The sequence below is a fragment of the Platichthys flesus genome, chromosome 14 (genome assembly GCF_949316205.1).
Source record: "Platichthys flesus chromosome 14, fPlaFle2.1, whole genome shotgun sequence".
In the NCBI taxonomy this organism is placed as follows: domain Eukaryota; kingdom Metazoa; phylum Chordata; class Actinopteri; order Pleuronectiformes; family Pleuronectidae; genus Platichthys; species Platichthys flesus.
This window is the reverse complement of record NC_084958.1, coordinates 16,235,571-16,259,478: the sequence shown is the minus strand read 5'-3', so window position 1 is coordinate 16,259,478 and position 23,908 is coordinate 16,235,571. Positions and strand designations below refer to the sequence as shown.

General features: G+C 41.9%; 2 protein-coding genes across 2 annotated transcripts in view; both read left to right on the top strand.

Moving 5' to 3' along the window:
- Positions 1-514: 514 nt before the first annotated feature.
- Positions 515-1,180, top strand: LOC133968372 (voltage-dependent R-type calcium channel subunit alpha-1E-like). The gene has a single exon (XM_062404366.1). The coding sequence runs from the start codon at positions 869-871 to the stop codon at positions 1,178-1,180; it is 312 nt and encodes a 103-aa protein (XP_062260350.1). The 5' UTR covers positions 515-868.
- A 3,063-nt stretch (positions 1,181-4,243) lies between these two features.
- The window catches only part of LOC133968692 (voltage-dependent R-type calcium channel subunit alpha-1E-like), a 35,397-nt gene continuing 15,732 nt past the window's right edge, over positions 4,244-23,908 (top strand). Inside the window, exons 1-17 of the mRNA XM_062404868.1 lie at positions 4,244-4,344; positions 4,713-4,852; positions 13,762-13,865; positions 14,165-14,323; positions 15,353-15,543; positions 15,617-15,720; positions 15,807-15,922; positions 17,359-17,412; positions 18,351-18,431; positions 18,606-18,815; positions 18,944-19,056; positions 19,301-19,413; positions 19,501-19,632; positions 19,963-20,032; positions 20,454-20,571; positions 20,941-21,008; positions 21,463-21,530. Coding sequence (XP_062260852.1) covers positions 4,252-4,344; positions 4,713-4,852; positions 13,762-13,865; positions 14,165-14,323; positions 15,353-15,543; positions 15,617-15,720; positions 15,807-15,922; positions 17,359-17,412; positions 18,351-18,431; positions 18,606-18,815; positions 18,944-19,056; positions 19,301-19,413; positions 19,501-19,632; positions 19,963-20,032; positions 20,454-20,571; positions 20,941-21,008; positions 21,463-21,530 — 1,934 coding nt within the window. The 5' untranslated portion in view covers positions 4,244-4,251. The remainder of the gene's footprint in view (positions 4,345-4,712; positions 4,853-13,761; positions 13,866-14,164; positions 14,324-15,352; positions 15,544-15,616; positions 15,721-15,806; positions 15,923-17,358; positions 17,413-18,350; positions 18,432-18,605; positions 18,816-18,943; positions 19,057-19,300; positions 19,414-19,500; positions 19,633-19,962; positions 20,033-20,453; positions 20,572-20,940; positions 21,009-21,462; positions 21,531-23,908) is intronic.

Sequence of the window (23,908 nt, the reverse complement as noted above, 5' to 3'; positions counted from 1 at the left end):
TAGGCTATATTGTCTTTTTTTTTTTTTTTAAGGGAAAAGGTATTTGTTCATCACCAGCAAACTCTAATTGCTATGGTAACAAAACACATGTCCCTCCTCTCTACCAGCTTTCATTCAGATGCATTTTCGAATCGCCATCGTGAAATGTTGTACAGTGGGAGGAGGGAGTGGGGGTCTGCCGCCGCTTATGCGTGATCATTTCTCCTCTCCCCCAGCAGGTGATGATAAGATTGTAAGATTCCCGCAATTGTCTCGTGCAACATTCACGCACTGATCGGAGAAGAGGTTTGTGCGTTTACATTTTTTTAAGGATCAGGCTCTGACGCGATAAACGGGGCTTGTTTTTTTTTCAAGTTTACCGGATCGAGAAGATGCGTAAAGTTGGCGAACACTTCCCTCGGATCTCTGCGCCTGTTGAGCGCGCGGTAGATATTGATGACGCTGCTGCCGGTTTGTCAGATCAGATCCAAACGAGCTTTGATGTTGATAGAAAATTGTGAGATAGGAACTCGGTGGATCTTCTTTTCTTTCTTTTTTTGAGTATAGAACGCGTGCGTAAAAGTTATCCGGAGTTGATTGTAACGCACAGTTAGACCGATGGGATAACAGAGATGCTGCTGAGTGTTTGCAGTCGTTTTCTTCCTGAAATATAAGCCTGCAGCTGAATGATTTGATTCCCGTTGTGGATGTGGAGCTATACGAATTGGCAACTTTTTGGGGAGGAATCTTGGCGCTCGAAAAGCTGCGAGAGGATCGAAGGTGGACCATTTTACGCACCGATCCAAGAACAGTTCTCATTAATTAGAAGTCTTCCTGTGGTGAAATCTGACTAAAACCGAGCGTCTCCTCGTCCTCGTCTCTCTGCAGAATGGCTCGGTTCGGAGACGAGTCCGCTGCCACCACGGTGGACTCCGGAGACGGGGACATGGAGCAAGGCGGGGACCCACAGGACCCGGAGGCGGTTCTGTCGGCTTCCGTGAAACAAGCCAAGGCGCAGCGGGCCCGGACCATGGCTATGTACAACCCCGTCCCCCACCGGCAGAACTGCCTCACCGTCAACAGGTCGCTCTTCATCTTCGCAGAGAACAACTTCATCAGGAAATACGCGAGGAGGATCATTGAGTGGCCATATCCTTTCCATGAAAAACACGAGTTATGTGTGTGCGCTTCATGGTCGTAAGTTACGTGTGTGTGTGTGTGTGTGTGTGTGTGTGTGTGTGTGTGTGTGTGTTTGTCAGTTCAGCACCATGGACAGTGACAGGCAGCATGTGACCAGTTGTTATTTGTTTTTCAGGGTCTTTTCTGTTCACATCACCTATTTGCATAACCATGATTTCTAGTCATTGATTAAATCAACATCTTCCTCAATATCTTACTCCACATGGTTGATTTAAATCTCTTCTTTAACTTGCCCTGGTTTTATTCATCGGCGGGCTCCATGTGCTCCGATGCTGGCAGCAGACAGAGAGTTAGCATGTGGTGATCATTAGAAGCAGAGCTGCTCGCTGTGGGGGTGGCATGTAGGCACATCTCCTCTGCCTTAGTGCTCATTGGAATATGAACCCGGCCATGAGTAGGTGTCAGTTCAAATCCAGCAGGCAGCTCTCCTCTGCTTCCTGCTGCAGCATCGACCAACACTTTTCTTTCTATAGTGAACTTGCACTGAGCCGACAACGTTGATCAGGGAGGTGAATTTTCAAAGCAAATCAATATAGAGTTCAATCACAATCTCTTATTTCATCCAAATCCAGCAGTGGTACTCATTTACCCAAATATTCATTTGTGGACTTGCAGACAAACTGTGTGCATGTTTCAATGTTTTCATAGCAAATACCAGCTCAATAACATCCCTCGGTTGCCATATCTACCCACTGCTCCTCCTGTCTTACACCCCCTCCAGTGCAGCATGCCAGTCTCCCAATGTTACCTAACCACAGGCTCTGCGGGGTGTGTGGGAGTGGGGGCTGCAGTGGTCAAGACTAGCTGGCCACTGGCAGCGCAGAAATGAGACTGCCGGTATCATCGAGGCAGAGGCATGTGGGAGAGAGCTGGGCAGTAGTGCTGCGGCGGATCGTGGGCTGTAAAAGCAACACATGTCAGAGTATCGACCGGGTGAGACCCGGATATTTGCGGAGCGTCCAGGCTCCGAGGCTACCAAGTTAAAAAACGATTCATATGAATTCACAGCAATAGTCTTTGACTGTGTGTTGCTGCACAAATCAATGAACAACTTTCACAACTTTAGCCGTTGTCTATTCTCTCCGTCTCTGTACCAGATTCCCTGTGAGTTATACTAACACAATTTGCCTAATAAAGTAGAAACAATGAGAAATAATTGATTAATTAACAAAAAACTTATAGTTTGCAACTATTTAAATGTTCTGGTAGCTTCAAACATATGTTTTTATCAAGCAGCCTACTTCACATACAGACGGAAATTAAACTGATTAGTCGTAAACCGAAAAATCATATTTTGAGAACCATTTTAGCCACTTTTCAAAAAAGAATGCTTAATAATTTAAAACATTATTTGCTGCTTTTCTTGGGTCATATAGATTGTTGGTTATAAAAAATAATATATTTAAAAAACGTCCCCTTTGGCATTAGGAACTTGTGATTGAAGATTTGTTCACTCTTTTAAACCTTTGATTGAGAAAGTGGCAGATCCATCAATAATGAAAGTTATCTCCAGTTGTAGCCATGTTGCCTCGTGTATCTTATGTTATATCACATTCAGTCAATATGTAAAAACCATAGAAACAATCATATTGTTCTGAAACAAATGTAAGTCAATAGCTGAGTGGTGGCAGGTTTAGAAAAATGAATAAAACAGCAGCACTGTGTGAAAGATGGTTAACAGCAGTGTGTGTGTGTTTTGTCCTACAACAGTCAAAAACACACACAATGCATAATAATCCGTTTGCATGGTAATGGGATGTAATAGAGGTAACAGTGTGGAACATTTCTCATTTCCCACTTTCCATCGTTCTCTTTTCAACTGCCTTCAATGGCAGGAGTGGACTTGTCAGTGTGAGGCAGTGTCGGTCCCAGAGGAACCATCAGAGCTCTCCTCTGTGAGTCAGTGACCCCGTTTCACTCGAGCCAGGAAAATTAATAACAGGGAGCAGCTGCCTCATGGGAACTCCGAGGGCTTGAAAGTCACAAGCACACACTAGTGTCAAGTGCCAATGCACGTACACACACACATGCACACACACACACACACACACACACACAGATGTTTCTTTGAAGGTAAATAATGTAAAGTGTTTGATAAGTTTAGCTTTAATAAGTTTCCAGAAATATTTTGAAACGGTTTTCACCCACAGAAAACATTCAGACACTTATGTTTTGAACATGAAGAAATAACGTCTCACTCTAATGATTAATTAATTAATACTAAATTATTATTCCACTCACCCCAGTCTGTTTGTTTGTTTGTTGGTATGTTGGTTTGTTTGTATGTTAGTTTATTTGTTATAGTTAATGGATCTTGATGAAAAATCTGTCACAATTGCAGAACTGATATCTACGAGTGTGTGAAATTGGTTGCAGTTTGATTTAAGGGGATACTACATGGACGTTATTCATACAAGAACGAGGACATGGACGCAGACCACATACTGTGCTGCCTGTGGACAGTGGAAGGAGCTCTGAGAACAGTTTAATGTAGTTTGTGTTGTAAGACCAGGCCGACCAAGGTGACTTCTCTTGCTCAGTACACTCTGTCTCTCCCTCTTTCCCTCTCTAACCTGTTCTCTCTCTCTCTCTCTCTTTTCATGAAAAGCACTTTTAAAAAGCTGGTTGCCATGGATACTGCAATTTCTCTTACAGATTGCTTCCAGTGCCAGAGAATATGAGCCGTGCTATAATTCATTTGTCATGTCATCATTCATGCATCCGTTTTTTTCCTAAAATACACTGAAGCATGCACAAACACACACACACACACATACAGACACAAATGCACACATACTTATATATTTATGCAATTTAAAAAAAGTAAATAACAGTTATAGTCATCAGTGTATTGAACATGTAAAGCTTGTATTATATTATGTCCCATAGGGTTAGGGTTAGGGTTAGGGTTATTCCTGTAAAGATGAACTGTATGTATGTTGCCTCATCCCTGTAACACTGGCCTTTTGAGCTGTTTCATATCTTTAGGTGTTTTGTTTGTTCTTTTGTGCCTCTTGTGTTTTGCAAAAAATCACTCTCCTTAACTCTGCCGCCTTTACACCATTCGAGTACATGATCCTGGCCACCATCACTGCCAACTGTGTCGTCCTGGCCTTGGAGCAGCACCTCCCAGGAGAGGATAAAACCCCCATGGCAAAAAGACTGGTGAGAACAAGATCTGTTTTTTATCATAACCTCAACATACAAACAGGTTTTTGTGCCATTAAATGCAGAAATAGAAAACGTACAGTAAAGGGCAGAAAATCTTCGCAAAAATATTTTGAATGGAGGACTTCTACTTGTATTTCACTTATGTTTCACTTGGTGTTTTGGTGGATTTATGTACTTCTCCCATCACAGTATTCCTCAGATATAAACTATCATGGTATTGTCTGAATGTTGTAAGATTATGGCCCTATGGTTCATGGCTATAAGTATATTAGTTTTTACATCAGTTAAGCTTCTCATCCCGACAGCATCTAACCTGTTGCTTTATTAGTCCTACTTTCTATCCTGCTCCATTATTCCCACAGGAGAAGACAGAGCCGTACTTTATTGGGATCTTCTGCTTCGAGGCGGGGATCAAGCTGGTGGCCCTCGGGTTTGTTTTCCATAAAGGTTCCTACCTGAGGAACGGCTGGAACGTCATGGACTTCATAGTCGTGCTCAGTGGGTGAGTGACAAGTCCTTTAATCTTTAAAGTGGTTATATTTATATATATATATATATATATATATATTAATAAAAGATGCTTATAAGTCTAAATGCTGAATTTTTAGGGGACTAATTAAAAAACGGTCACAACCAGAAACTGCCAAGGAGAAAATTACAACTGAGGACAGATTCTAAAAAGTCTTTACTTTGACTGACAGGATGTCACAATTATAAAGCATGTGATCCCAAATGCTTAAGTGCGGCAGGTCCTATTCAAAATGTCCTGAATTTGTTAAAAAACACAAAAATAAGGCAGAGACCAAACTGACCAGAACTAAACAGACGACTCGACAAAGACAGAAGTGAGGACCTGACTTAAATACAAACTGAACTAATGACAAACTAGATACAGGGGGCACAGGACAAACAGGTGAAACAAATCCAGGCAACAATCAAAACTGGAGGGGAACGCAAGAAGGCAGGCAGGAAGTAAACATATCAAGGACAGCCGGACTTCAAAATAAAACCAGGAAACGCAGAACTCATGAAGAAAAGGAGTAAACCCAAATCCGAAAACTCTTTATCTCAGAGCCATGACAAGAAGTGAGAGCTCAGGCCAGAGTCCAAAAAAAGATGAATCGATTAATAGATTTTATAGACAACAAATCATTGTTCATTTGTTGACCAGAGAAATAACAGACATTGTGAGCCTGATCATTACGAACTCACATCAGAAATATAAAGTTGTAATTGAAGTTTAGCAAAATAGTAATCAAATCCAAATATAACAAAGTGTGTGTGTGTGTGGGCCTCCTCTCTTTTAATTCTGAAATTCGTTGAACTCCATGATGAATTAAAAACTCCACTGCTTGTATGAGAGAGTGGGGGGGAAAAAAGTTTTAAATTATTGCTCAGCAACTGGTTCAGCAATTAGTTTTGACAGCATTCATTTTCAGTTTACCACGCGGCAACTAGTGAACCAAATGATTCATTTCAGACGCTGATTGTCGAGTTATGTTGGCGCACTCATGCGTGCGACTCCGCTGGTGTCGACGCTTATCCATATTTTTTCCATGCACGTACTGCGGTTTACCGGATTCCAATCCCGATATGTTGTTCCTGATGACGTTGCAGCTCGATGGTTAGCAATGGTTGACCCTATCGGCCGGTCTTAACCTCGTTGTGATTTGTCCTTTACAAGCATTTACATTCACACGCCACATCCATCCACAGGAATACAAAACATAAATGCAGGGGAAATGTGTGTTTCCATGGCGCAGTCAGGCTTTGCAGTCAGCAATAGGTGGGCGGATAAGTGGATTGGCACTTGTGTCTAAAACCTGCTTCAGTTCGCCCCCAGGACCTCTGTGAATTAAATGTGAATGCAGCGCTGGAGATGTTATGCAAAGAGAGAGAGCTAGAGAGAGAGAGAGCGAGTGAGAGCGAGAGAGAGAGAGAGAGAGAGAGAGGAGAAAAGAAGGGATGAAACAAGGGGAGGAAGGAGAAGGTAAAACAATGAACAAACGTAATGAGCGACTTCATTTGTTCCCTGTAAGACTGGATTTATTGAAATAATTGTGCAGGAGTTAAGCCTTGTTACCAGTGGTGAGCTGTTTATGGCTAAGTGTACAGTAGTCAGGATTGCGGGAGGATTGCTGTCGGCATGTTGACATCTCATTTCAACCTGACACCCACATCCTTCTCTCTATCTGTATCCTTTTTCTCTGCATCTCTTATTTCTCTCCGTCTCGATGTCTCTGCCTGTTACATAAAAGGGACATAAGCATTTACAGACCAGTTAGGGCCGAGGTCTGCAAACAGAAATTTGGGGCTCATAATCAGGAATGGGACGAAGTGTGATGACAGTTTTGAGGTTTTTAGAGTTGTCAGTGAAATCTGATTTAAGCTCCCTCACCGTGTGGAAGAAGGGTTTGAAGGGTTAAACATGTATTCATATCAACATTATTCATATCTATTTTTCTATTTTCATATCGTATTTCTATATTTCATCACTTTTAGTCTCAGAAAATTTGCAGGTATGAGCTAAACAGAGCTAAACCCCCCAAAAAGCAGAGTGACCCCTTCCCCATTGCCTTTAGGGGAGTTTGCCTTTCTGTTTGAAAGAATCTCAGAATCTGAGAAGCTCTCTCGACTCACTGTCTTGCCAGTGTTGCCTCTTACACTATACCTATGAAATATAGTAGACAGACGTTTAGGGCTATTTACGCGCCAACGCCCGGAAGTTCAATGCAGATCAGAAAAGGTGCAGCATGAATTTTTGGACTGCAAACATAAGGAAGACTGGGAGGAAATGATGGTGTTTCCATCGCTGACTGTCATTGCCAGAGCAGTTAAAAACTCATGTCTACTGCAAACTAATTTCACTGGGGAGCGATACTGATTGTATCCAATCCCAATGCACACAAAAGCCAGATGTTAGTGTTGTTATAACAGTGTAAAGGGGCCGTTATCGTGGTATATAGAGTCCAGAGAGGTAATGGCTGGTGACCTATAATATGGACCAATCTCATGGACCCTAATTTTTCCAGATTTAGTATAAAAGCTTGTTGAAAAGAAAGCAGTTTAACTCAAAATGTGGCTATTTCTGCTGCTTCTGTGAACTCGGATATTCAAGTTCAGTCCTTCTGATCCAACGGATCGTGTCACTCACTGTGTGAACTGCACAAAGTGTGTTAACTGCACCAAGTCGTCACTGTGCAGGCCACAGATCGTCTTGTCCAATTCCAGTCACAGCTGGAATCTGTAACTGACGACCTGGATTCCTGCCTCCTATCTGACACATTTTCTAGTCGCACATGTGCTGCTTTCCTGTCCTCTCTCACTCTGTCAAACACACACACATACATACAAACACACACACACACGCACGCACACAATCTACTCGCTCACTCTGGTGGCACAGTACAAGTAAGTCAGACTTAAAAGAAAACACACATGTGTCATATAGAGGCCGGTTGGGAATCAAATCGAGGCCACTGGGCCAGCGCTGGCGGCATTCATTCCATTTCATATTAATGAATTGCCACCAGTGAATCTGCTGGGACACTGAGCTCAATTAAAATCCTTAATCTGAGTGAAAGAGTGTGTAGCAAAAAAGTCAAGAACAACTCATCCACACACCAATATCAATCACTGGGATTCCTAAAATGGTCAATTATATCCTGCGGCAAGCAGATTAGCTCAGGTGGATCTGATGCTTTGATTAGCAATACGATGTCTCCCAGAAGACTTTGTTTGTGTGCGTGCGTGTACGTGTGTGTGTGTGTGTGTGTGTGTGTGTGTGTGTGTGTGTGTGTGTGTGTGCTCATTACTCCATTTATAAGACTGCAGGTTCAAATCGTTTCCACAGAACCTGATGCCCTCAACTTGTGTTCTGATAACTCCCTCATCAGACCTAAGTGATTCTGATCCCAGCTGTAGCTGCACACATACCTCTAGGTGTGCGTGTGTTTGTGTGTGTGTGTGTGTGGGTGTGTGTGTGTGTGTGTGTGCTGGTTTCCCATCACTTGGTTTGACGGATATCAGCTTTCCCTGTGTTGCCCCCCGGCTGCTGTCCCTCTTGCAAAGTGTGATATTTTGCTCAAATGGTTGCTCTTTAGATAGAATGAATAATACAACTGGGTGGGAGTTGGGAGTGAATCATTAGCCATCTGGCACAAAGACAGACACACAGGAGTGAGAACAGTCTCAGTCTTTTGTGGCGGCCTTCACAAGCCAAAGCAGTTTGCATCTGCAGCATCAAATGTGCACACATGGCCGGATAGAGGTCGGGTTGCCAAGGGGCTAAAAAACAAGATGGACCCTCGTTCACCATTCCACTCCATCCCCCGTCTTCTGTACACATACTGTATTTACCCTAATGCACTCCTTCCCTTCAAGTACATAGAGCACAGAGCAGAACACAGCAACTCTATTATTTACCAAAAGACTACCAGTGCTCCTCAGCTTGATTACTACTGCACAGGACCAACCAGAGTGTATAATGTGTTTGTCATAATTCAATTAAGAAGATTTTAAGTTCAAAATTCAGGATCCAGTCGTTGATTAATTGCAATTTCATTTCAACATAGTAGTCAGTTTGTTTAGTTAACACAGAACAAAAAAAAAACACATCATCCAACTACACTTGTTTATATTGTGATATACCATGTGAGCAAAATTGTAACAAAAATGATTAGGGTGTTAACACAAGATTTTGACACACAGCTGAGATTTGAGATCGAAAATTACACTCACAAGATCAAACTCACTCACACCCAAGTGTGTATTCACATATCAGTAGGTCAATGCCCAGGTGTACTGCTGCCTTGCTAACAGACAGTGTGATGTGTGTAGAGGAGAGTAACTGTTTTTGAGATGCAGTCGACACATCTGAACTTACACTTCAGTTAATATCCCCACTCATTCAAATGCATATACAAATGTCTCCTAATGTGTCACAACTAAAAATGCATTAGCATTTAATTAATCTATTGTACCATATGATTATCATTTCCGGAAGATATGGACCCTTTTAAGCGATGTTTCCTATCCAGTGATTTACACACAGCACAACATTTCTTAAGTTTAATGCATAAAAAATTAGAAACTTTACAAACTATAAGCTGCAGCAAATTGATCCTGGAAGTTTGGGGCCTTGGGCATTTGCAGGTTAAATCCAACTTTATGTTCAAGAGTAACTTCTTGACTTCTGCTAATGTTTTAGTCTCATCCACCACAGTCCATCTGTAAACCCAAACCCTTGTGTCATATTACAAAAAAGAATTTCAACTACCAAAATCTAATGAGGAAATAACTCTAAAACTTCCAGTGTCTCGTCAACATCATGTTTATTGTTGCTGGTGTTTTTAAGGACAGCAGGAGTTGTGTCAGCTTGTATAATTAAGCTGAATAAACAATAGCCCTCGGCCCCGGGTGGGTTTTCGTTGGGAAAACATACACCCAGTCATTTATGCTATGACTAATAATGAGTAAACGCCTTTTCCATTTAGTCCCAGCTATTGATGTTTGCATTCGACACATCATTTATGTTTTTCCCAATTTAATTCAGCCGTTAATTTGTTGATGCATTATGTTGATTCAGCTGCTTATTACCATGTGCAGTGCCGTGCTGAATTGTGGGCAATGTGATGCTGCTGATTACTGTAGTTTTGGGCCGTGTTCTCAGTGTAGGTGGAGGTGTGTGGGAGAGGCTGCATTCTGTGCATGTAATGAATTCATGCTCTCCAGAGCTAGTTTGGTCCAAAACTGAACAACAGTGCTTCGCTTAAAAAGCCAACGAGGAAGAGATTAGCCTCTCACTGTGAACACCACCTCGTGGCTGGGTTGTTACAGAGTTGTGTCAGAAGAGTGACGCGTGTGCAGCTATTCCATAAGTTTAATTGTCTCTGATAACAGTTTTTGTACGATATGACATTTTTCTATCTGTACTTATGAGTTATTTATTGTAAAATGGACTTTCAGTCACAACTCTAGATATAAAGAATGATTTCCACTTTAAAAGCAACCGAAGTAAAACTCAAAAGACTGAATAAAACTAAATGAGAACTGTTATACATATTTTGAGGCAATCTCGATTTAAAATGAAGACATCAAAACAAAATAACTTATTGGACTTTTAATCTGCTTTTGTTTTAAAGAGGAACAATGTAGGGGTAGACTTTGAACTGTGTTTTGCATACAGTAATAACTAGAAGAGACTTGTTTCTGGTCACTACTGGATCAAATAGGTCTTGGGTTTATAGGTCAACAGGATTTGGGCCTTATCGTTCATCTACTGATAAATATTCTTTATCATATTCTGTTAACACACTGAAATACGATGCAAGTAGGTAACTGAGTTAGGCTCTGTCCATCTTTGTCTTTGGCTGGTGGCTGCAGCTCGAGTTTTAGTGGGTAATCTGGACACACTCCATTACATAACCTATTGGAAGATAGCTGTAGCTTATTTTGTACATGTCAGCAATAACCATCAGGACAATCAGACTTTGTGTGAGTTAGTTTCTAGAACAAATGTCCTATCCAATCCAACTCAGGTCCTAACTGTTTACAAAGTTCTGCACTGCAGGTTTAAATAAAACAGGACCAAGTATTGAACCCTGTGAAACTCCATGTGTATTTTATGGCTCATTATTCAACTTTAAACCCTTCTTGTAATGTTTGCTAATTCCTAACTTGACCTTACAGTTTTGGGATGTTGGATCAGCAGGACCATTGGTTATGCTTCACTAGGTTGTACAGATGTATATCTGTAAATATAAATATTTTTAATAACTGATTTAAAAACATCTCACTGCTGACTTCAGACCAAGGCTTTATGCTGAAACAGCTTTATCAGTCATTTTTTTTATAAGAATTCATTAAATAAGGTGATTCATTTAGCTGTTTTTTCATTACGTGGTTTTGCCTTTTTACTGCCCTGGTTCTGGGGAACATTAGTGACGAAAGGTGCTAATTAGTGAACAGCATGTGAACTGTAAAATATAAATGAAAATCTGCAGAAAACCATTTTCTAAATTAAAAAAGGAAAATTACCTCATTGTGTGTCATTGTGTGATGATTCATAGGCGACCACAGTCAGACACTATGTTTGCTTTAATTTTGAGGGAGCCTCTGCTGAATTGTGCTCAAAGCGCAGCCTTGAAGGAGCTTTGCTGTTGTTCGCTTTGTTCCCTGTGTAGTTTCAAGGCTGTTTTCCACAGGAGCTCGATCTGTGGGTCTCACTCACTCACTCACTCAGTCGATATCCTCCTTAGGGCCACTAAATAAGAGAAAAGATACAAAAACAAACAGCTTATCTGTGTTTTGTTGTTTCTTGTGTTCATTAATTCACTTTACTTTAATTTAATATTCCTCCACCACTGACTGTGCTGCTGTTTGTGTGTAGAAACAAACACTCTTGACACATGCACAGTATCAAAGCACAGGAACAAATCCAGACTGAGGTGTAAATCCAACACTGATATGAATCCACTGAAAAATCATGAAACACTTAATGTAACATTATCTAGTTTTTGGATCAACTACATGGATGAAATATAGATGGATGAAATGACAGCTCCAGAAAAGTGAAGCCAAAACATCTTGATAGTCATTAACCCTGGCCCCCTCCTGCGTGTTAGCAGTTGGGACATGGCACAAACTAAAAGAAAGTCGCACCAAATACACATTTGACAACGATGGTCTCTGTTATTTTATGTATTTTTTATCTCAGTGATAAACGTTAAAACCCAATTTTTTTCCAAGAAGACTGACTCGCAATTGGTTGAGCGCGTTCAGGACCTTGATACTGTGGCTCCACGGGCTGCAATCACTACTGTGCATACTCTGGCTTCAGATTACGTCACAAGGGCAGGATGACATCATCTGTATCCAGGATATGTTTGTTTCATTTTTGAACATTGGGAGGAAGTGGAATTGTGCCTTTGTTTTCAGTCTATGCTCCACTGTACTGGCGGTGGAAAGATGCTCGCTCTGTCATCCTGAACGCATTGCAGCGTTCAGTTTTGATGGTCAACTTTTGGAGCAGCTTCTGAGCGGTGGACAATGAGCTCTCATCGCTTTGAGGAGCGTTTTCAGGTTTTCTCCGCATCAGCGTGAACACGGCCTCGCTCATTCACTCACTCACTCACTCACTCACTCACTCGGCCTCGCTCCCTCCCACTGCTTTCAGGAGAGATTCTGCGTGGGCTTACACTTGAGTTGCTGCCATGTGCTTTCTACCCCCTGCTCACACACACACACACACACACACACACACACACACACACACACAAACACACACACACACAAACACACACACACACACACACACACACACACACACACAAGCACACTTATACCCTCCCCCACACTTCCCAACACCTTCCAAAGATTTGGGGGTTTGTATATTTGTATCTGTGTGTGTGTGTGTATGTCAGAGAGAGAGAGATGGACAATTGTGGAACAATAATCATGATTTCTAGGATCATGTCCACAGCTCAGTTAAAATATTACACAGGAAATTAGCAATGGATATTTACGCTCTTGTCAATGCAAGCGTTAGTGATCAGGGACACCAAATTGTCTCGGCTTATAATGAATTGAGATGAAAATGTTGCCCGTCATGTCGAGACAAAGGCAGCACTTGAAAATTATCAACATTATCTTATCTCAGAGGAAAACAACACGAACCCTGGTTGAGCCACTGCGGCAAGAAAAAGCTTCAAACATGGTGTTTCTGGTGAACGCTGGTAAGAGAGGTGGCCTGTTGGTTGCCCCTGTTGCTGCTTCCCAGTGTTTGTGTGTAGGTGGGGGGAACGTGAACGTGTGCGTGGGCAGATGTGAGTAGAGATGCCTGCCAGGTGAATGGTGTGGTGTGCATTCTTTGTCTTTCGCCGCACACGTCTGGTGCATTGAATAAATATGTTGCATTACTCACTAGCGGCACGATCAACCATTAACCCTTTATTATTCTGCCTCTTTCCTTAAAAATGAATAACTTCTCCAAAAATGACCTCGAGTTACTTCCATCTGTTGCGCTTTAATTATTTTGTAATCAAATTTGAAACACAATGTGGACAAAAACATGGAACTGCAGAAAGGATAGAGAGGCTTCGCTCCAGATTAAGTGATTAACGGCTTTTATATGTCCCAGTTGTGTTTTCTCTATCTGAACCGTCTTACTTTATCTTCTTTTCAGGCCATAATAAGTAAAATAATCTGTCTCCCCTAACAAACCAATTATAAACTGATGACAACACTGAAGTATAAAGACCACAAATCAAATCAGAGAATTAAATCGCCATTTAACGAGAATCCCGTTCATCCACATCTAAAGGAGGAATGAGGGGCATCTAGTTAAATTATACTTTTAATCAATTATTCTATACATATGTATGTATTCTGTTTGTGTTTGTTCTTCTCCAGCATCTTGGCCACTGCCGGTGCCCACATGAACATCCCAGTTGACCTCCGAACCCTGAGGGCCGTGCGAGTGCTGAGGCCTCTCAAGCTCGTCTCCGGGATCCCCAGTGAGTTACCACTTACTGACGCTGCTTCTCTTAAATACTGCCCTGTCAAGGTCAAACAAACTGATATATCAATGCACATAGTTCTCCTGATGCTTGGAGGTTTTCCCCATCACAAATGCTGTTAATTCAGATGAGTCGGTCATGTTTAAATAGAGCAACCCTTCAGGATGAACAAGAGTGACTGAACATGATGATGGTCTCTACTTGTCCTTTTGTGCCACCTATCTTTAGGCCCTATTTAAGTGGAGTTTGTCTATGATGCTTTATGCTTGTGTTAAAAAGTCTGTGAAACCCCTCAGGCCTGCAGATCGTGCTGAAGTCCATCATGAAGGCCATGATCCCGCTGCTCCAGATCGGCCTCTTGTTGTTCTTCGCCATCCTCATGTTTGCTATCATCGGCCTGGAGTTCTACAGCGGGAAGCTCCACCAAACCTGCCTGCCATCGGTCTACATCCTGGGTACGATCCACACACACACACACCACCTGCAGACTCTTCCTGTTGAGATGCAAACAGCAGCGGTTGATCGACGATCGCTTTTTTATTCTGTTTTACTTTACCGTTAAAAGAGTGTTAAAGTAATTCGGTTGGCTCAAGAGAAAATTACATCTGTAAAACCTTCCCTAACAGCTTATGAATATCACTGTGTCGGTCCTTGCATTTCTGAGTCCGTGTCATTGTTCTGGTTAATAACTGGTTCAAAAAAAAGGGGGGGTGGACATTAACGCCTACGCTGAAAGGGATGCTAATTAACTATCCATCCATCCTCATGTTAATTTACCACCTCACCATTCGGGGGCCCGTCTTGTCCTCAGATGCACCTGCTTTTGTCTCAATACTGATCCAGATAGAAAAATATACTCTTGCTTTGCTTTTTAGAAGATGTACTATTTGCCAGTCCAAATGTTAGGTTTATGCTTTTCTTTTGTGAAACAGAGGGAGTGAAAACTTGTGTTTGAGAAACTGAAGCTCTCCTAGATCACAGCAGCAGCAGCAGCAGCAGCAACAAGCTCAGGCGTGTTATTAGACTAGTTGTCGGCTGATTTAGCTGCTGCTTAATTAGTCAACAACTAGTCTGTAATCACATGCCACACCATAGCAGTTACTATTTCAATCCATCGCCCAGCACAACTGGGCGATGGATTGAAATATCAAACCTGAATGAATTCACAACAGAAAATAAAACAAAGCATATCCCCCATAAATCCCCTATAAATATACAATTAAAACGTTGTACTCATAGAAAAGCTAGAGTTACCAATATGAATATAAATAACTCACATTGGCCCACAATTTGTTTACCTACAATTGGTTTACCTATACAACTTAGATTTAAAAATGTCACGGATAAACTTCATTTCTCTATTTGTCACATTCATAGAACATACAATGAAATGATGAGACTCATTTAGTTGCAAAAAAGAAAGCACCTTGACGATATAACTAATCAACACAGTGTAACAGTTACTCTGTGCTTCTTTTTGGCAGAAAATGAAACCGTTGACTCGTCGGAGTTGGCGTTTGCGTGTGGAGTGAGGAAGTGTCCGGAGCTGTACGACTGCAACGACACCTGGATCGGGCCCAACGACGGCATCACGCAGTTCGACAACATCCTGTTCGCTGTGCTCACCGTCTTCCAGTGTATCACCATGGAGGGATGGACGGCCGTCCTCTACAATGTGAGCTCAGGGATCCGGTCGACAAACGACACGCTGGCCGCTGTCGTGAATTAATGAATGTTTTGGCTTTCAGACCAACGATGCCTTGGGTCTCACGTGGAACTGGATGTACTTCATCCCTCTCATCATCATCGGCTCCTTCTTTGTGCTGAACCTGGTGTTGGGAGTCTTGTCTGGGTGAGTGAGACTCTGTCTCTGTGGGACACTGAAGCTTCTGTTTGTATTATGGATAATGAGAGCCGTTTTCATGCTCCTGTCTTCAGAGAGTTTGCCAAGGAGAGGGAGAGGGTGGAGAACCGGCGGGCCTTCATGAAGCTGCGGCGCCAGCAGCAGGTGGAGAGGGAACTGAACGGCTACCGAGCCTGGATAGACAGGGCAGGTACTGAATAACTTCACATCTGTAGATAAACACCTGTTATTTTGATGTGATGGAAGTAAATGAGTGAGTGACTGGGTCGTTGATAGTCTGATCAGAAATGCCTCTGTCGACTCATAGCAAGACGGTTCCCGGTTTGAATCTCAGATTGATCTCTCTGTGCTGAGTTTACATGTTCTTCTCTCTCTGGGTTTTCTCTTGATATTGTATTGGATATTGGAGATTCTAAATTGACTCTAGGTGTGAATGGTTGTTTGTGGCCCGGCCTCTGGCGACCTGTCCACGTACCCTGCCGTTTGCCCAATGTCATCTCTAGCTCCACCCACAACCCTTAAAGGATAAGCAGTATATGTATCTGATAATTGGACGGATGGTTTGTCTGCTGTCGTCATGAAAGGCTTTGTTCAGAACAGACAAAACCTGATGTTGAACGCCATCAGACACATTTAGATGGTGGAGAATTTATCTTAAAGTAGAGTGTAAAGTGTAAGAGCTGCAGATGAGTTTGATGTTGTTTATTTCACATGAAAAGTAAATTACAGTGTCATGAATTTGTTTAACAACTGTGCAAAGCAGTCACAGGGTTTTCATCGAATAGCATATCAAGTACATAGTTCAACATTTCAGGAAATACGTTAGTTCACTTTCTTCCCAAAGGGAAGATCGAGACCTCTCAGAGTGAATCTGTATGTAAAATGGAGCAACGAGTACATGCCGCCATGTGACCTGCTGTTTTAATATGTTAGTTTTCAATTGGATTACTTAAACCAAATATAAATAATCATTGAGCTTCAGAGGTGCAGACTTTAAAACTTCTACCTGTTTTCTGTTGCCGGGGGTATTTCTCACCTTTTTTCCACATTGAACCCTTTATAATCTGTGAAAACTGTATAAACAGTGATTTGCCTGCCGGTCTAGATATTTTTTTCCCACTGCTGAAGAGGTTTTGGACCTACAGTAGAGTGAAGTTGCGTGCACACACCATACACACACACACACAAATCTACATTGCTAGTCTCCCACGCAAGCAGAGGGTGAGAAAAAGGTGATACTGACTCACTGACTTAAATTTGTGCGCATGTACATCCACACAAGCGCTTTTCTGTGTTTGTGTGTTTACATGCGTGTGTGTGTGTGTGTGAGCGAGCTGCTGTGCATATTTAGTGTGCATGAATGTGGGTGAGTGTGGGAAGGGAGAGAGAGAGAAAGCTCAGCGAGAGGGAGCGGTTGGGAGAATGTAAGAGAGCAGAAGAGCTCTCTCTCTCTGAAGGAGGTCACACTGACCTCACAGTGCCTTCATCAGTTTGGCCTCAGTTCCTGTAAATGTTTGCAGACGTCCTAAATGATCCAACGCTGGAATCTATTTCTCCATGTCTGAATGTTTGATCTGGTGAAAACAAACAAGTCTGTGTATAACCTCGAGTTGTATTGCATTACAGAGGAGGTGATGCTCGCGGAGGAGAATAAAAGTTCAGGGAGATCGCCGTTAGACGGTGAGTTCACACGCTTCAGATTTACACTCACCCCTACAGATAACACCTGTACCTAATACCGCTATTTATCACTGCGTATGAAATCTTTAGTACATGTTATAGCACAAAAAATACTCATAATACGCATGATTGGTGTCAATACTCCAACAGCCCTAGTCAACGTTTTTGAGCACTTCAGCAAATCACTGGGCTCGATAGAGTATATTAAACTGGAGGCAACCACGGCAACAGTTAGAACTTCACCAATGAAATTAAACAATTATTGAAGATCCGACAAGAAATCATTAAGATTTTCTTCTAAATGACCATAATGCAAATGTGTTAAAATGTTTCTCCGCTTCGAAAATCAATCATAAATATTATTTATATGAACTGGGAGAGTTTACTGTGTTTGACAGTGAGACCCCACAGTGAACAACCACATTACACACACATACACACACTCACACTCACACACACACACACATACAGAAATTATTTACACCCCTTTGCCTTATTCACATTTAGTCAAAATCAGTGGACAATCGATACCCCGTAGTGATGATTATATAATTGGAGGAAGAACTCTTACAATATTCCTGCAAATAAATAAAAAATGGAAATCTGATAATCCACATTATTCGGACCATCATAGTATTTAGTTCAACAATTATATCTCATCTCATCAAGACATATTTTATACTTCCAGAACTATCATATATGAATCATCTTTTTATATAATTGATCCTAATTATACACTTACTTTGACTTATGGATGGACACATGTAGGATGAGGAATATCACTTTTAATTACAGTGCATCACAAACCACTCACCATATGTTGTCTCGATGCAAAATAGGGAGTACGACATTTTAAGTAATCGAGCGGTTATCACTCATTTAATGATTTCATTTGCAGTGATTCTCTAAACTTAAGTTTTTTCCTGGATCATTTTTAGTTCTGAAGAGAGCGAGCAAGAAGACCGGTGCACGTAGAGGAGCGCCAGGGGACGAGAAGTTAGCAAGCATGTCCACAGCAAGTGAGTGGACGACTTTTCAGTCTTTAAAGTTTCCTGCAGGCCTCTGTCTCTACTTCCTGGCCTTTTTCTCTGAGCTCTGTAGTGTCTTTATATTCGGTGTATTTCACCTTTTCTTCTGCCACTTTCCCTAAAACCTCCTCGAACCCCTCGTCTCTCTCTGTCCCCTCTTCTCAGACATGTCCCGATCGAGGATGAACTTCCGCAGTGGCCGTCGTGGCCCAGCTGCCTACCTGCGACGTAAAGAGCGCATGTTACGCATCTCCATCCGCCGCATGGTGAAGACGGACACGTTCTATCTGATGGTGCTCAGCCTGGTGGCTCTGAACACCATCTGTGTGGCCATCGTCCACCACAACCAGCCCGACTGGCTGACCGTCTTCCTCTGTGGGTCTCATGTTTGTTTGTTTGTTTGTTTGTCAACTACAGTTTAATCCTTCAGGTCATGTCTGATGAATGCATTGCTGCGTCTCTCTCCTTGGACTTAATTTCTTTTTTTGTTTTATCTTCACCAGACTATGCAGAGTTTGTTTTCCTGGGGCTGTTTTTGGCTGAGATGTTTCTGAAAATGTATGGTCTGGGTTTCCGGCTCTACTTCCACTCATCTTTCAACTGCTTCGACTGTGGGGTGAGATTCTTAATCCTTTATTCTGATACCATATGACTCTAACCCTAACCCTAACCCTAACCCTTATTTAAAAATATCCACCCTACATTTAAATACCCTAAAATACTTATAAGACATATATGATAGGCCTCCAGACGCACAAATATGGAATTGAGCATTGGACTCAAAAGGCCCACAGCTACCATCATCTTCCCAAGATAAAAAACCTTTTTTCAGTTATTAATGCGTCTGACGTCTTCTGCAGGTTATTGTCGGCAGCATCTTCGAGGTGGTTTGGGGCTTCTTCCGGCCCGGCATGTCGTTTGGTATCAGCGTACTGAGGGCACTGAGACTCCTGAGAATCTTTAAGATCACCAAGTAAGTGGGACAACGAGAAATTTCAACTAAACAACCTTGTAGAACTGTATATCTGAAATGAGGATATGTGTGACTTCTCTCTGTCAGGTACTGGGCCTCGCTCAGGAACCTGGTTGTTTCCCTCATGAGCTCCATGAAGTCCATCATCAGTCTGCTGTTCCTCCTCTTCCTCTTCGTCGTGGTGTTTGCTCTGTTGGGGATGCAGCTTTTTGGAGGAAGGTAAGTCAAAACCTGGATTTGTCTGTTTCCTCTACAGCACCTTGAATCTACCTCTGTGTTTGAAAGGTGATTTATAAACAAAATGGCCTTGTCTTGTATTAAAGGCTGAACTGGGCTCAAGGAAAGCAGTGGATTATATCTACACGTTTTCAAATGGCATCTTCACCCTATACAATGTGCAGCAGATTCTTCAATGGCCTCTTTGATAAGAATAAGAGGAAACTTCATGTCCGGATTAAAATAGCTCGTCAACCTCCTCCTCCTCGTCTTCCTCCTCCTTTTCTTCCTTGGTCATATCTGACCCTGCTTCTCTATCTGCCTTCCCTCTAGGTTCATCTTTGAAGATTACACTCCCACCAATTTTGACACGTTTCCAGCTGCCATCATGACAGTGTTTCAGGTTTGGCTCCCACAGATCCCCTCATTCTGCCTGCTCTCCATGACACATTGCACCCTGGGATATTTCTCACCCCAGGCGCAGATTAAACAACTCTGTTCACTCGCTCTCCACCCCCTGCCTCCGCTATCATCCCACACATCCGTGCGCACATATGCGCACATGAATATCAGACAAGTGAAACGTGAACAAATCCACATCAGATCTACAAAACCAACTGCACTGAGAGCAAGTGTTTTGATCAGATCAGTACACGTAGTAATTACTTATCTCGCAGCCATTTTAATACCACACCTCAGCTGATTCGTGGACAGGGACATGTCCCTTGATTGGTGTATTTTTAGACCAACATTCTCTTGGATCTAACTCAAGCAATGTAATTACACATGTATAATGTTTTAATAGTATGTGCGTTTGCCGACAGATTCTGACTGGTGAGGACTGGAACGAGGTGATGTACAATGGGATTCGCTCCCAGGGAGGAGTGCAGTACGGCATGTGGTCATCGATCTACTTCATTGTGCTCACGCTATTTGGAAACTGTATCCTGGTGAAGTGATCAGAGAGCTCAGATGTGGCATCTGAACCTCTACACAGTATAAACACCGGGATGAATGGGCAAGACTGCACAGTAAAACAAGCATTTACTGGAATATTCATGCAATTACCGTGTTACTTGAGTCAAATATTCAGGGATCTTCCACAATAACGAATGAAATACATTTCCTAAAAGGGATATTGCTTTTAAACAACATTTGTTTTGCTTTAGACAAAACATAAAATAGCAACATATGGTTACATACTTCCTTTTATTAGTTTCCTATCAAATCTGAAAATCAAGTTTATTTACCATAATTCTCTGTACAAGTGTGTCTCTGTTTGTTTGTGTTTCTTAACTGCCTCCCTGTCAGACACATTGCTGAATGTCTTCTTGGCCATCGCTGTGGATAATCTGGCAAACGCACAGGAACTGACCAAGGTATGCACTGTCTGACTGTTTTATGCATACATTATTTTTACCATTAAATAAATAATTGTGTGTACATAGAGTTTTTTATGAGTTAAGTTAGTTAAGCTTCTGTCTAGATTCAATATAACGCACTGTGTGTGTCTCCTTGATGTACTTCGGTTATTTCGATTTTAACTTACACACATTTTTAGAGCTAATAGATATAAAACACAGATCATAATTGACAGAGATGCTGACATATCTCTTTTCCCCCCTATTATGAGTCACACTGTCATTGTCCTTAATCCTACATCTCCCATAATGCAACTTGAGATACTCTTTCCAGGCTCACATCCTTCAAACTCAACACCCACTGTTTTTCTCAAGTCAAATCCCAACCATCCATTTATTCGACTTAAGAAAAACCTGATGTGTAAAATGAATGGGGAGCCTTACACAACCATATACTCTTTGTCTTCCTCAGGACGAAGAGGAGGAAGAGGAGTTCTTCAACCAGAGATATGCCAGAGGCAGGGATGGCCTGATCTCTGAGTAAGTTATCCATGAACAGTTTACATTTGAACATGAGACACCCCAAGGGTTCACAGCCCTTAAGTAAATCTCAGTGTTCCAGTGTAGAAGTCTCAGATCCGCTCTCCTCCTGAGCAAATGGAACATTTTGAATTGGACGATTCCTTTATGCAGCACATGCATATGCAGAGAAATTAAACTGAGATTTACTTAAGATACAGGTGCAGTGGGAAAACTGGTGGTGGTGGTGAATTTGATCATCATGCATCTTCAGTTATTGAAGGGAGGAGGTTTTATGAAATCAACAGAGCTTAGCCCATAGACTCCATTGATTGTGGACTCTCGGATGAACGTGCACCAGGCTAATGTTTAAAACAGTGAGTTCCTCGGTTCCTTGGGCTGCATGTTGAATGCAAAAAGAAAGAAAGAAACGCATGTGTAAGGCATTGATGACACGGTTATGAATGTGTATTGAATGTGCCTGATGGAAAAAGCATGACCCCTTACGGAATGCTTCTGCAGCTTCCCTGAGACGCCATCCGTTTCTGCCTTGGCCTGTGATTGGTTATGAGTAGCCTCTTTTGGTAATGAACTTCCTGCTCCTCCGAGTGACCCGGTGGCCTCCCCACAGGTCCGATGATCCAGTAGGTCAGGAGGAGGGCAGGAGGCAGTTTTTCAGAGGACGTCGGGAACAGTGGGGAGTCCCAATGTGTCGCTCTGCAGGGAGGAGGCACACTTTGGAGGGTGTCAGATTTTGGTCAAGCTTTCATTCTCAGTACGACTTGTGAGATCAGTTTCACCGCTGTGGCAACGGAGCTGGGTAATGAGGGAAAATAAACTATCGGGGGCATTACTGACCCGGAGTGACTGACCTGGCTTTTCAAAGGAGTGTACTCACTATTTTGCATGTTAAAAGCAAGAGTGTATTCACTTTAATAGCAGTTATTCCCTCAAAAAGTATTTGCTTATATATCAGTGACTCTGTTGTTCCTGCTCTCTCGGATGCCCTTTATTTGTATGAAAAACAACTTGCAGAAACTTGAAATTTGCTTGTAATTCATCACATAGGTGTCTGATCAACTTAAATTAAGTGCAGTAAGTGTAGCAATGGTTAAAACCATCGAATAATAATAAACATGTCCTCCCACTGCACAAAAATAAAGCCAAAATATCTTGGATATGGGATCTGCCATCTTGGCTGGTGACGTCCTTTGGCACCAGAGTGTGTGCGCGGCGTGCAGCCGTGGTATGAAACTCCCGCTGACTCACGCATTTCATAATGAGTCAGTTTCAGTCAATCTTGACGTTTCTAACCAGTTGTATAGCATCAAATAACTAAATTAGAACCAAACAAACCGGGAATATGAACACTTGAACATACATTACTGTGATTTTAGTGGGTTTTTAGTTTGGCCCATGTCCCATCCACCAGCATGGAGGAGGCAGGGGTTAAGACACTGCAGGCGGCCACCAGGACCTTATGGTTGCCTACTGGTCTTTAAGCATCTCCTGATTGTTTCTCTACTGTCACTGCAAAAGTATTGATAATCTAATATAAATACATAATAATAAAAGCCGTGTTTTAAATGCTATCTAGCCTGTCAAACTGTAACTATTCTGAAAAATGAAAGAGAGTAGGCAGAAAAAGCAACACATTTTTTGCAAGAAAAGCTCAAGCCTTGGATTGTTTGAAAAAAATTCTAAATAATATTTCCAAGAGGAGGATTCATGTCATGAATTATTAGTTTCAAGCTGTTTTGAGCCTCTGCAAGTTGATTTCCATGTTATGCGGGAGCCACAGGAAATCAAACACGTAACAGCATAGACTCTTTACACTGAACGTATCATTTGTCTGTTACATATTTGAATGTGCGTCTTGTATGCGTTGCAGTTTTCAAGATGCTGGTGTTAATGTGCATTACAGTGTTTTAATGGTCCCATCATGTTGTCTTGTTTTATGCCTGTTATGTGGCACTGACCAAAATGTTGTGTTCAAGGACACCGCGAAAAAATCGACACGAAATATCCCTCACAACTGATGGACATCAAATCAAGTTCCCCTTGATTAACATTTGAACATAAAAGACTGATTTCAGACCCGTTCAAACCATCATTTTGTTCTGTGTCACAGCTGATGTTCTGTGTATGTTGTAAAACACTAATGTCTTGTTTTCAAATAATCACTCATTGATTACATGGACAACAAAAGAGTCTGAACACCAGTAAGTATAACTGAATGAATCCTTGTCACGTAGATTTTCTCTCTTGAGTTTTCCTACTCGATTAGTGAATTTATTTTCTAGATCTTCTCACACTATGTTTCTACTTTAACCCTGCACTTTTCCTTTTTTTGTTCTTGTGGGTTTTGTTCCTTTCCTCTGTATCTGTCTTTAACCCTC

What these genes read in the sequence shown, in the direction of transcription:
- LOC133968372 (XM_062404366.1), top strand. Translation starts at nt 869, where the DNA reads ATGGCTCGGTTCGGAGACGAGTCCGCTGCCACCACGGTGGACTCCGGA.